We start from the raw sequence: 13241 nt of genomic DNA on the forward strand, positions 1-13241 counted from the left end.
GTAGAATGAGTTTATTGATGTAGAAAGATGTTCCAATATGAATGAGGCAGTAAAGCAGGGTACAAAATACTGTGTACAAAATGATCATATGTCTGCCCTGCACATACATGTACACACACACACTGACAGTGGAGTATATACCTATTTAAGGTTTTTTTTTTTCAAGTTTTTTTTATTGTGCTTTAAGTGAAAGTTTACAAATCAAGTCAGTCTCTCATACAAAAATTTATATATACCTTGCTATATACTTCTAGGTGGTCTCCCCCTAATGAGACAGCACACTCCTCTCCACCTTGTATTCCCCGAGTCCATTCAACCAGCTCCTGTCCCCCTCTGCCTTCTATCTCACGTCCAGACAGGAGCTGCCCACATAGTCTCAGGTGTCTACTTAGGCCAAGAACCTCACTCCTCACCAGTATCATTTTCTGTCTTATAGTCCAGTCCAATCCCTGTCTGAAGAGTTGGCTTTGGAAATGGTTCCAGTCTTGGGCTAACAGAAGGTCAGGGGACCATGACCTCCAGGGTCCTTCCATTCTCAGTCAGACCATTAAGTCTGGTCTTTTTATGAGAATTTGAAGTCTGCATCCCACTGTTCTCCTGCTCCATCAGGGATTCTCTGTTGTGTTCCCTGTCAGGGCAGTTATCAGTTGTGGCCAGGCACCATCTAGTTCTTCTAGTCTCAGGCTGATGTAGCCTCTGATTTATGTGGCCTTTTCTGTCTCTTGGGCTCATAATTACCTTGTGTCTTTGGTGTTCTTCATTCTTCTTTGGTCCAGGTGAGTTGAGACCAATTGATACATCTTAGATAGCTGCTTGCTAGCGTTTAAGACCCCAGAGGCTGCTCACCAAAGTGGGATGCAGAATGTTTTCTCAGTACATTTTGTTTTGCCTGTTGATCTAGATGTCCCCTGAAACCATGGTCCCCAGACCCCCGCCCCTGCTACTCTGGCCTTCGAAGTGTTCAGTTGTGTTCAGGAAACTTCTTTGATTTTGGTTTACCAGTTGTGCTGGCCTTTCCTGTATTGTGTGTTGTCTTTCCCTTCACCTAAAATAGTTCTTGTCTACTATCTAATTAGGCATATACCTATTTAACATGGAAGTGGTAGAATAAGTTTATTGATGCAGAAAGATGTTCTAGTGCAAATGAGGGAACAAAGCAGGTTATACAACACATCACACATGTATGAGAAATGCACATCTGCCCAACACACACACACACACACACACACTCACAAATACATACACACCGAAAAATCTGGAAGAACACATGGATTTTAGCTGACTTTGGATAATAGGATTATAGTTTTAAAAAATATTCTTCCGCTCATCTGATTTTTCTACAAAAGCTTGTTACCTATGTCATTGTTTCAATTTATTTTAAACAGTGGAAATTAGAATCACCCAATTTTGTTATGCATATTTCAGACAAAGGTCACCATCTATGTAATCCTCATATGCCAGCTTTGGCCCCTGCACAGTGAACAAAGCCACTTATGTTTGTTTCTGCATCTTCTAAATATGTGTGCATCTTCTAGCTGCGGGTATCATTTCCCTTGACTTTACCTACATGAGGTGCTCTCATTCCTGCTGACTCCCACCCTCCCATTTCTCGGAATGAGTCTTCCTTTGGGCAGGAGTCCCAGTGGCTTCCAGCACAAAGACCTTCTAGAAGCCACTATCGGAAGCATCTCTGGGGACAGAGAACTGGGTGGGGGCTCGGAGGAGTGATAGAAAACGCAGACTTGGCCACCACAAACCAACCTGCCTCTTCCATACATCCAGATGTGAGGTCAGTGGTCAGCTTCTTCTTCCCATCTTCTGAGAAGCTGTCTCTAAAGAACCTAGCTGGTGTTTCTGCTTCCTACAAATGCAGTTTCTTAGTATCTAAATAATTTTCCTCAGTTTCCAAATCAGCAAAACCAAGGTGATAGTAGCTTCCCCCCAGAGCAGTCGGGAGAATTACATCTGCCCAGCATTTGCTGGACCAATGGGGGCTGGCGGTAAATGCTAACTCCTCCACCTCCAGGCTCTCCAAGATCTTTCAGGAGTGTCTTTTATTTTGCAAAGTGCTTTTCACTTGGTATGAGTTAATTTTGCTCAAGAACTTATAAAGTAAGGTCAAGATTCCAAATCTAAACAACAAAAATCAGTTGCATATTGAGTCAACTCCGACTCACTGTGGCCCCATGTGTGCCACAACAGAACTCTGCTCCACTGGGTTTTCAATGGCTGATTTTTTGGAAGTAGGTTGCTAGGCCTTCTGAGGTACCTCTGGGTGGGTTTGAACCACCAACCTTTCAGATTGCACATTAACTGTTTGTACCACCCTGACCAAATCAAAAACCAAACCCATTGCTGTTGAATCGATTCCAACTCATAGAGTGCCTAAAGGACAGAGTAGAAATGCCCCATAGAGTTTCCAAGGAGTGCCTGGTGGATTCGAACTGCTGACCTTTTCGTTAGCAGCCGTAGCTCTTAACCACTATGCCATGAGAGTTTCCTTTTTACCACCCAGGGACTCCTAAATCTAGACCCAACCCCCTTTTTTAAGGAATAGGAGCAATAGTTTGTGTTGCTAGTTATTCCGGTAATGACGGCATCCTCAGATTGAAACAAAGACTAAGAGAAAAGTAGACTTTACCTGGTTTAGATGTTTAATATTGAGAAAACCCATTGCCAGTCAATTCCGGCTCATAGCGACCCTACAAGAAGGAGTAAAACTGCCCCATAGGGTTTCCAAGGAGTGGCTGGTTGATTCAAACTGCTGACCTTTTGGCCCTTAACCACTGCTCTACCAGAGGAGTACTATTTCTCTAAAGCAAACAGGACTAGCTACATGGCGTGGGGGGGCCCTTGTTCATAAATTATTAAAAATTTTAAGAGGGCAACAGCAGGGTGTTCAAGCCTGCACATCACCCCTCTAAGGGCGACTATGCAGATGTTACACCATGAAGCCCCCTGATTGGAACCTGCACCCACCACCCAAACTTTCTTAGGATATTTGGACGGGAGAGAGTCAAAGAGTCCTAGGGTGCTCACTGCTCAGAAGGTTCTAGAGACTTTAATCTGGGGGTGCTGTGTGGAAAGCCCAGGCTCCACCTGTTGTCAGTGTCCTGGTTGCTTCAAGAGGGCGTGTCTGAGTCTCCTGGGGCTGCTTTACAAAGCACCACACTGGGTGGCTTGTAAGAACAGAAATGGATTCTCACAGTTCTAGGGGCGGGGAGCTTGCAGTCAGGGTATCAGCAGGGCCAGACTGTCCTCGTCTCTCCGTCTCCGTGTCTCTGTGACTCTTCCTTTTCTTAAGAACACTGCTCAGGTTGGATTAGGGCCCACCCTGCTCCAGTGTGCCCTCATGTAAACTGATAGATAACCTCTGCAAAGACTGTTTGCAGACAAGGTCACGCTCACAGGTACAAGGGTTAGGATTTGAGCGTATCTTTTGGAGGACACAACTCCATAACATGGGAAAAGGCATTGTGACATGGTGGGACACGCCCAGGGTGTGGAGTGGCAAGGCTCACACGCTGGTCTCGCCCCAATGGGTCCTGTGGCCTTGGAGAAGCTGTGAACCTCTCAGTTCCCACAGCCTGGGGCCCCCGGATGGGCCTGGAGCAGGCGCCTGTGGTTGCCGTCTGCTGCTGCCTCTTGGCCAGTGTCCTCAGGCTCACCTGCTTTCCCGTCCTTCCACGTGTAGAAGTTCATTGAGTTTGAAGATGCCTTGGAACAAGAGAAGAAGGATCTGCAGGTCCAGGTGGAGCACTACGAGTTCCAGACGCGCCAGCTAGAGCTGAAAGCCAGGAACTATGCCGACCAGAGTAAGTAGGGCAGCAGCACATGGCCTGTATGTGCATCTGATCCAGACAGGAAGACGTTGAGGAACTTTGACGGGAAGAGCCCAGAGGAAACCCAGTGGTGTCCTATTTCCCCGTGTGTCCCTTAGCCACTTGTCTTATGGCTGCACAGGGCTGCGTATCCCTGTAATCCACCCCAAACCCTTCATGGAGATAAGTAAGACCCCTCCAACCACATAGCACTCCAAGACTGCAGCCTGGCTGAAAAATGACAAACCTGTGGCCCATTAGTGATCTTTAGAACAAAGCGCCCCATTGCTCACCTGGGGTTTTTGTCCTGTGACGCTGTCGAGGGGGGTGCTCTGTCTTGATCTGGAAGCTGGATCCACTGAGTGAGCCTCAGCTGTGTGCCAGTGTCCAGAAGGGGCCCAGGGCTGACAGCGGGGGTCCCATCAAGGAGAGTGGGGAAGAGCAGTTTTTATTATTTTGATGAGAACCATTGTGTTAGATTTCAGGTGTCTTTTTGCTTAAAGAAACTGGGCACTTGTAGTTTTCTATCATTAGAAGGGAAACCCTGATGGCATAGTGGTTAAGAGCTATGGCTGCTAATAAAAAGGTCGGCAGTTCGAATCCGCCAGTCGCTCCTTGGAAACTCTATGGGGCAGTTCTACTCTGTCGTATAGGGTCGCTATGAATCGGACTCGACAGCAGTGGGTTTGGTGGTGGATCATTTGAAGTTTCAACAGTTGGAACCTATTTTACTGCTTTCCCTAGTTGCCTCGGATGGCAGGTGCCTTCATGCCTCTAAAAAGTTAAAATCAAATCAGGGAAGGATAACAGGTTGATACGGTGGGCCTGGCCCTGTCCTATGGCTTCGAGGCCAGTTTGCTGAGGCTGATAACCCACTGATCTGTCTGAGCCACAGAGGGCAGCCTCAGCTGACAGCTTGCATGCACACACAAATACATCCCATCACCGTGGTCCCACTGGGCTGAGGGGCACTGCCAGGGTCACCACTGTTTGCCGAGTCCCCACTATCCCTGCCCCCGCAGCCCACGCCCGCAGAGATGCACAGCTGACCAGGTGTGGTTATGTTTTCCAGTTTCCCGGCTGGAGGAGCGCGAGTCAGAGATGAAGAAGGAGTACAATGCGCTACACCAGCGGCACACAGAAGTACGTGTAGCCCGGGGCCCAAGTCTGTGGCAAGTAGCGAGGATGCTGCTCTGAGCCGGGCAGCCTGTCCCAGTGGATCTTCCTGGCTCTCCATCACCAGCCCAGGATCGTGTTGCCCAGGCATAGCAAGTCTAAAGCCCTCAGCAGCCAGAGGCAGGGGAGGGTGTGGTCACAGTGAGAACTAACTGCCCCCTTCTCGCAGATGATACAGACATACGTGGAGCACATCGAGAGGGCCAAGCTGCAGCAGGTCGGCGCCAACAGCCAAACGGAGGGTGGCCTGCCCGGGAGGAGGTGCGTGGGCAAGGTGTCACTGGGGTAGGGTACGGGTGGGAAGGGACAGGAGGATGATCAGGCTTTCCGGAGCATTCCACCCCCAGTGGCTCAGGAGGGGGGCTTGGGGTAGGTGTGTGTGGGATTGCTAGGACCCCAGAACAGTGCACTGCACTGGATCTGCCTGGCTGTTCCCTGTGCATCCCCCTCCCTGGCTCAGTCAGGAAGGCCCGGGAAGTGTCCCATGCACGCACAGGGGTGAGGCAGGGACACCAGATGGGTGGTCTCACCCTGCACCCTGGCTGGCAGACTTGGGCCCTGCCTACATTCATAGCTTGGGGCTGGTTTTGCTCAGGGAAAGGGAGAAGGCTGCAGGTCGGGCTCCTTTTCCATATTCTGTGCCATCAGCTTAGGATAAAATGGGGGACCAGCCCCATGGGAGCAGCAACTGAGGAGGGATTAGCCCGTGGGAGCCTGTGCCAGGGAGGCCGGGCCTGGGTCCTTAGACTCCTGGGGGAGGAGGGGTGTGCAGTGGGAATCCTGGGCCCAGGTGGAGCGCAGCTGTTGGTCCATGGTTCTCCCTTCCCGCTACTGAAGCCTGGGCTGTGATGGCTGACCTCTAGTCATAGCACATGCAGACCCTTTGGTTGCAAAGCCTTTCTTCTGTGCCTAGCTCTTGGTAGGTGGGTTCTGTCTACAAACAAGAAGATTCAGAGTCAGATTTGGCTTTTCCCGTTATTTCCTGGGGAGTAGCAAGTGAACTGAATATATTCCTGGACTTGAGGATCCTCTAATTTAAAAACATATACATGCAGGCAGCACGTAGGTACAGGCCTAGCTGGATCTGGGAAAGGCAGCAAGGGACTTCCTAGCGGGAGTTAGGACCTGGAACCACTTCTGGCGCTTTCTTGCTGTGAGGGCCACTGCTCGAGGAAAGTGTGATCCCTGCGAGAATTCAGCGAGGTCATATATGTGACTAAATGCTGTAAGCCGTGAAACCCTGTGCAGATGTTATCCTTTCCGGTGGAACATACCAAGAGGTGGGAAATACAGATCTCCAAGCTGCTGTCTCACACACCAGGAAGCGTTCTCCTTGGCGCAGTGAAATCCTCACTCTGCCAGTGACTGGACTTGAACTCTAACCCAGAGTGCGGGTGTCTCTGTTGTTCTTCGGGAAGCTGAACAGAGGTGGTTGGGATGGGGCTGGCAAGGGCTGGATCTCTGCTGATGACCACCGGGTGCTGGCCCACTGCTCAGGGGCTGCGGCATGCAGAGTCTCAGCCTGGCTTCCACCGGTCCTCCTGACAGCCCTCCAGGAAGTATCCTCTTGAAGATCACGCAGCAGCACCCAGGGAGAGGAGCAAGCATGCTGTGGCATCGAGCTCAGGCCTGTGGACAGTGAGGATCCTGGGGCATAGTAGCCACTCCCAGGCTCCAGGGGTGGGATCCCACTGGAGCAGACGTCCTGAGGACCCTCCAGGTGCTGGGCCTCAGCCAGAGTCAGAAGCTGCTGGCTGCAGTGTCTACTGTCCAGGCCTTGGTGCAGAGCAGGCTCCTGGGACAGGCCAGAGTGTCGGCTCTATGTGGAGCCCCGTGCGTGCACCTCCCTCCATCACTGCCCAGGCAGAGGGCACGGAGGGACCCCATGGCTGCTGCAGCGATGCTGCGAATACAGTCTCCTGGTCCACCTGCGTGTCTGGGGCCAGCCTGAACTGCATTTCTGAATGACGGACGTGCAGCAGGGAAATGAGCTTCTCTCTTTGCATTGGTGTTGGGTTCTTTAGGCCTCAGGACGTTGGGGCAGGGGGAAGGACACCTCTACCCTCTGCCAGAAGCCCTTGGTCCCCTGGAGGGCACATGTGACATCTGTCCTGGAGTCAGGCTCCCCGGCTTCCCACAAGGGCCCTAGTCCTGGGTGCTGAGCAGGGCTGGGCTTTTCCTCCACTGCTGGCTGGGCACTATGTTCTGTGTGTCATGGAGTGAGGGTCCATGCGAGCTCACACCTACTCAGAGTGCCCTGCAGACCTTGGTGTGAGGGGCATGCCCTCCGTCCCCACGTGTAGCTGCGGCATGGCTGTGTCCCCATGTGTGGCCAAGGCGTACGCTATGTCCCTGTGTGTGGCCGCAGCGTGCGCTGTGTCCGTGTGTGTGACTATGAAGTATGCTCTGTCCCTGTGTGTGACTGTAGCATGTGCTGTGTCCTCGTGTGTGACTGTGGTGTGTGCTCTGTCCCCGTGTGTGACAGCAGTGTGCGCTGTGTCCCCATGTGTGGCTGTGGCGTGTGCTGTGTCCTTGTGTGTGGCTGTGGCGTGTGCTTTGTTGCCCTGTGTGCCTGTGTTGATTGCGAGCTTGCCCTCGTCCCCCTCCTGCACTGAGTGTGGGTAACATGCTGACCATGTGCTGAAGCTCAGAGGGCTGAGTCATGTTTGCTGTGTGGTCGTTGTCATTGTGCTTTCACATCTGTCTGTTGACACAGCGGGTGGTGCAGATATCACTGCATGCCTGTTTCTCTGTGCGCGCACACGAGCAGACGTGAGCTCTGCCTTTGTCTTTAATGGTGTTTTCTCATCTTGCTTCCTGTGCTGTCCCACTGGGCCCTGCTACCACATCCCACCCCGCAGTCCTCACCAGTCATGGAGGAAAAGGTAAACCTGGGGTCTGCTCCTCATGGGGGCCTCTGGGTCTCTGATTGCCCGTGGTGGGAGGAGGACAGCTGAGGGGGCTTATGTGTACACACAGTTGCTCCCCATGAGTCCCCCCAGGCTTGTGTTTTCTGTGGCTGACATGGTAGACCAGAAGTTGCATTTATGAGCCTGTGGCATTAGGCGGTAGTTGCCTGGTCAGGCCTCCAGCACAACGACCAAATGGGGTGCCGGCACAGGAGCTCCCTGCACATCCCCAGCCTGGACATGGCATCCTGCCTCTCACCCACACAATACCACCCTCTCTGCAGATCAGAAAGAAATTAGGGCAAGTCCTGCTGCCAAGCTGCAGTGCACCAAGCTCGCCTCCGGGTGGGCTCCTGCCTGGGGTCAAGGCCGTCTCTGTGACCCCAGACAAACCTGAGTGGCTGTCACGGTGCGCCACTCCCGAGCATGTGACCAGAGCAAGGGCGTCACCCGCTGCCACTTCTTGTCATGGGAAAGGGCAGAGCCTGCACCGCCCGAGGGATCCACGGAGCGTGGGACCCTTCCACAGTCTGGGCACAGCCCGTGGCGGTCTTGGGGAGGAGCAGAGGAAGCAGGACTTCTGGGTGCAAAGATCCCAGGCGAGGAGGGCTGGCTCCTCCCCACGTGGCTTGTCAGCCACACGCACGCCTTCTCCCGTCCTGACTCGAGACCTCTTTGTGCCTGCTGTCACCCTGCAGGCCACGTCTGTGCAGTTGCGTCTGTTTTAGGTCTCAGCCCGTGAGGTGTGCTTCGCCTAAGGTCATGTGTACAGTAGGAGAGTGTTTCCCAGGCAGGAACCAGGAGCCCTATCGGAGGACTGTGGGCACAGGAAGCCTGGGCTGGACCTGTCTGCCTGTGTCTTGGTGCAGCTTGCTATGCTCACCTCCCCAGCAGGCCTTGTCTACTTTTGGGGTGGGCTGCTATAGGCACGCTGACTTATTTGGAGAATAACTCAGGTGGGGCTCAGACAGTGAGGCCTGGCATCATCAGCAGATTTGGAACCTTCGGACCTTATGTCTCTCCTAGGGCCTGAGCATCTTCAAGTCCTCAAAGTGCAGGGCTGATCAGCGAGGATGTGGGGAAATCGGAATCCTCGTGCATGGCTGGTGGGAATGTAAAATGGGGTAGCCGCTGTGGAGACTAGTCTAGCAATTCCTGAAAAAGTTAGACATAGAGTGACCCAGCAATTCCACTCCTGGGTATGTACCCAAGGTACTTGACAGCTAGAATGCAAACAGATAAGTGCACCCCAGTGTTCACTGCAACACTGTTCACAATTGTGAAAAGGTGGAAACGATCCAAGTGCCCATTAACAGATGAATGGATAAACACAGCGTGGTCTGTTCACACAACAAAATAGTATTCAGCCTTAAAGAGAAATGAAGTACTGATACATGCTACAAAATGGACGAACCTTGAAAACACTGTGCTGAGTAAAATAAGTCAGTCATAGAAGGACAAACATTGCATGATGCTCCCCTACATGAAATATTTAGAACAGGCGAATCCATCAAGATGTAAGGTGTGTGGTTACCAGAGAATGGGAAGGGGGAGTGTGGGAGGTTAAAAAAAGTCTATCAAGCTTTATCACACAGGCTTCATGGTATGTTACTGAGGTTATTTCACGTCTTCATCTATCTTAAAAAAAAGTGAAGGGCTAAGAAATGTTCAAGAGCAGCCCTTCCCCTATCATGGGTGACAAGCCATGCTGAGCACCTCATGGAGGACCCCCATAGAGGACACTCCACAAAGAACCCCCCCAGAAGGCCCCCCACAAAGAACGCCACAGAGGACCCTCACAGAATACTCCCCAAAGAGGACACCCAGAGGATGAGGCTCCCTTGAAGCCCTGTCTCCTCTGCTGAAAGGCACAACTGATCCTCAGGCAGTGGGAGCGAGACCCTCGCCCACACACTGCGCTACGGGTTCTTTCTCCACTGTGGTTAACGCCTGAACTGGTGGTGGCTCCAGGCCCGGGACCCTCACCGTGCAGGAGGGACATTGTCCAGAAAAGGATGTTGACAATGTACAGTCCCTCCTGGTCCTCTGCCTTCACCATCGAAGCCTGCCTGATATCCCCAGACTGAGAGACCCCCACCCAGAACCATGCTCTGTGAAGCCGTCCACCTGCCTCACTTGGCCCCCAGTTGTCATACCATCCTCCCAGCTCTGTGAGGGGCCTGCCATCTTCTCACTTCAGGAGCATGTTAAGAGGGGCTGGTTGGGCTGCGTAGGAGCCCTTGTCCTTGTGCAAGTTCTATAGGAGGAGTGGGCTGGGCAGCCATGGTGCCGAAAGCCCCTCGTCACAGCTGTGGAGTTGCTGCTACACTGCAGGTTCCTGTTTAAAATGGACACAAATCACAATTACAGACCAAAACACAGAGGCGGTGATATGTGCTGCATGCCACAGCAGAGGTCCACCTTTGGCCGTGAGCCTTCCTCCCAGTGAGGGCAGGGGTAGGCTGGGGGTGCTGGGGTAGGAGGGGCCAGGGGGGTGTTGGCACCCAGCTGGAGGGCCATGCTCGCCCCTCAGCTGCCCACACTGCCTGAGCTGGCGGGGCACAGCTCATATCTGGGCATCATGAGAGCTGTGGGCTGTGCAGAGCAGGTGTCCACACAACCAGGAAGGGCTGGGACTGTCCCTTCCATCTAATGTCCACTTCCTCTCTCTCCCGCACCCCAGCAGGAAGGAGCGCCCCACCTCTCTGAATGTCTTCCCCCTGACCGATGGCATGGTACGTGCACAGATGGGGGGCAAGCTCACGCCTGCAGCGGACCACTGGCACCCGAGTGACCGCAGCCAGCTGCCAGCCAGCTCCAGCTACCAGGTTTCGTAGCTATGCCATGGGCGAGGGGCTCCCCTGTCGCCGGCTTCCCTTGCTCATCCAGGCAGGCTAGCTCCACACATGCCCTTTGCCCAAGGTGGGCAGGGAGAGAGGAGCCGGCCAGCATCCAGGTGTGGGAGCCGCAGGACCAACATCCCTGCATGGGGCGCCTTCTCGTCCAGGCGGTGTTCCCTGCAACCAGGGCACCCATCACCGAACTACACTCCAAAATGCAATGTCCTCAGCCAGGCCCAGCCCGGGGTGTGTGCCCCTGCAGACCAGCCACCCTGCCTTCCTAGGAGGTTGAATTCCTAGAGAACTGGGGAGTCAGAGGCAGGGAATTCCTCCTCTTCTCTCATCTGCCCTGTCTGCTTTTCCATGATGACAGCTTCTCTGTCTCTGAGCTTGAATGGGTGAAACCCATAGGTGCACACTGCTGATGGGTGCTCCCAGAATGGGGGGTGTAGTGGACCAGAAGAAGGCAGGGCTGGGGGAGCATGCTGTCCCAGGGGTGGGGGGCCCAGGGTCTGCTGGGTTCCTGTGGTGGCTACAGCACATGCTGTAGGAAGCCGGGGCCTGTAAGATGTAGGGTTGGGAGGTTCTCTGGAAGCTTCTGTCCTGCCGCCCTTCGTGCATGACTGTCCTTCAGCCTCGGAGTGTCTTGCTTGCCCATGGAGGGTCCTGCCAGGTTGCAACTCTGTTAGAAAGTGGCCCTTCTGCTTGTTCTGTGGGCATGCATTCTGCGGCCATTCCGGCCACTTGACCACCAGTTATCAGATATCACTCCAGGATTTGGGGACTGGGCAGAAGGCGGGGGGCCTGTGGGAGCCAGTGCTTGTGGGCCGTTGGCCCAGTTCTGTCATCTGAGGCTAATGGCTCACAGGCATTCAATCATACACACACACACTAACAATCCACTCATGCTCATACGTACTTGCTCACACGCACTCATGCTTACATGTGCTTCCTCACACACATGCTCGAGCACCCATATTCACATGTGAGCACGCACATGCTCACACACACGCTCACACACTCACACTCGCATGCACTTGCTCACACACGCTCACTCAAACAAGCCTAGGAGCTGGGTCTGCTGTGGAAGCACTTTAACCCACATGAGCAACAGGAAGCAGCAGGGAGCCCACCCCAGCCTCCCCTGGGTCTCAACCCACCCTTCTGACACCCCCATGTGAGCTGGCTTTTCTGCTCATGACCTCCTCCCTCTCTCTTCCCCTATCTTGTCTTCCTCTTAATAAGCCACAGTGTTTTATGTTTTAGTTCACCTGTTTCATTTGATTTTTTTTTTAATAATTACGTTTAAGTTTTTATTTCATGCCCTAAGTTTTAAAGTTTTTCTAATTTCTTAATTTTTTGTTATTTATTGTTCTTTTTTGTTTTGTTTTGTTTTGTTTCTATATACTGTATTTTCAGTGTTTTAACCAAACAGTTGTGGCTACTCATGGTGAGGAATGACGCTAAGAGTTTGGGTTCTTTGCATTTGGAGGTCACTGTTCCCGGTTGATGTTTAGCAGGTTGAGAGGTTTGCCAGTAGGTAAGTTGTGGCCAGGGGGAGTGTCCCATGGGTAAGTGGTGGCCCTGTAGGACAATAGCACTAGGGGGGCCAGGGGCAGCATGGTCATACTGCAGAGGTCCAGGTGGTTATTCCTAGGTACCCCAGGCCCATCTGGCACCCACAACTCCCAGCCTGTACATCTGGAGCTGGCTAGGGGATGTAGCCATTGGGAAGGTCCAGAAGCCATCCACTCCACCAGGTATGGGCCCCCTGTTTACTTAGCAGCCCCAGTCATCTGGTCTCCTATACCCCCTCATGTGGCAGCAGAGGCCCCATCAGCAACTTGGGGTCAGGCAAAGGAAGTTCAGGCATTTCACCATCAAGATGTGACATGGAGTGTAGGTGACGTGCACCTGACTCAGCTTTGGTCTTAGACATGATGAGGAAAGGGTTTTTTTCCCTCTCGAATTGGGCATAAGCTGTTGAACGCAAATCCAAACACAAACGTTTATGCAAAGCCCCTTGCCAGGAAGCGAGGAGTAGGCTCTGAGTGAGTCTCTCCACCTTGGCCCTGCAACACCGGGCGGTCATCCTCTGGGGCCGTCCTGGTGCTGCAGTATGCTTAACTGCCTCCCTGACCTTTGCCCACCACGTGCAGGTAGACTTCTCCCCAAATTGTGACAACCAAACCCAAATGTTGCCAAGTATCCCCTGGGGCACAGTCACTGGCAGAAAGCCTGCTATAGAGCAGGCTCTGAGTTTTGGGGCTCTTGGAAGCGAGGTCTCTTAGCTCATGAATGGAGCCAGACCCCACCTTCCAAAGGTATAGCCCCTGCCCAGTACAAGGGTGTCTCTGCTTGGAGTGTAGTGGTGACCAGATGGGGAGCTGCCACAGGCCTCACTTGGAGCCAGCACTGTCTCCTGGGTCTGGACGCATTCCGGGAGCCCCATCTGTCACCTGGATAGTCCCTATCACCCTCTCAATGACAGCACG

General features: G+C 53.0%; 1 protein-coding gene across 11 annotated transcripts in view; it reads left to right on the top strand.

The window, feature by feature from the left end:
* Positions 1-13241, top strand: part of MAPK8IP3 (mitogen-activated protein kinase 8 interacting protein 3) — a 50642-nt gene that overhangs the window by 15106 nt on the left and 22295 nt on the right. For 7 of the 11 annotated variants that reach the window (XM_064295343.1, XM_064295344.1, XM_023557542.2 and 4 more), the window contains exons 2-5: positions 3695-3815; positions 4894-4964; positions 5167-5258; positions 10590-10734. In XM_064295343.1, the coding sequence (XP_064151413.1) occupies positions 3695-3815; positions 4894-4964; positions 5167-5258; positions 10590-10734 (429 nt within the window). The other 4 variants (XM_064295342.1, XM_010597426.3, XM_064295347.1 and 1 more) reach the window with 3 other exon arrangements.

Source organism: Loxodonta africana, chromosome 12 (assembly GCF_030014295.1).
Source record: "Loxodonta africana isolate mLoxAfr1 chromosome 12, mLoxAfr1.hap2, whole genome shotgun sequence".
NCBI classification, from domain to species: Eukaryota; Metazoa; Chordata; class Mammalia; order Proboscidea; family Elephantidae; genus Loxodonta; species Loxodonta africana.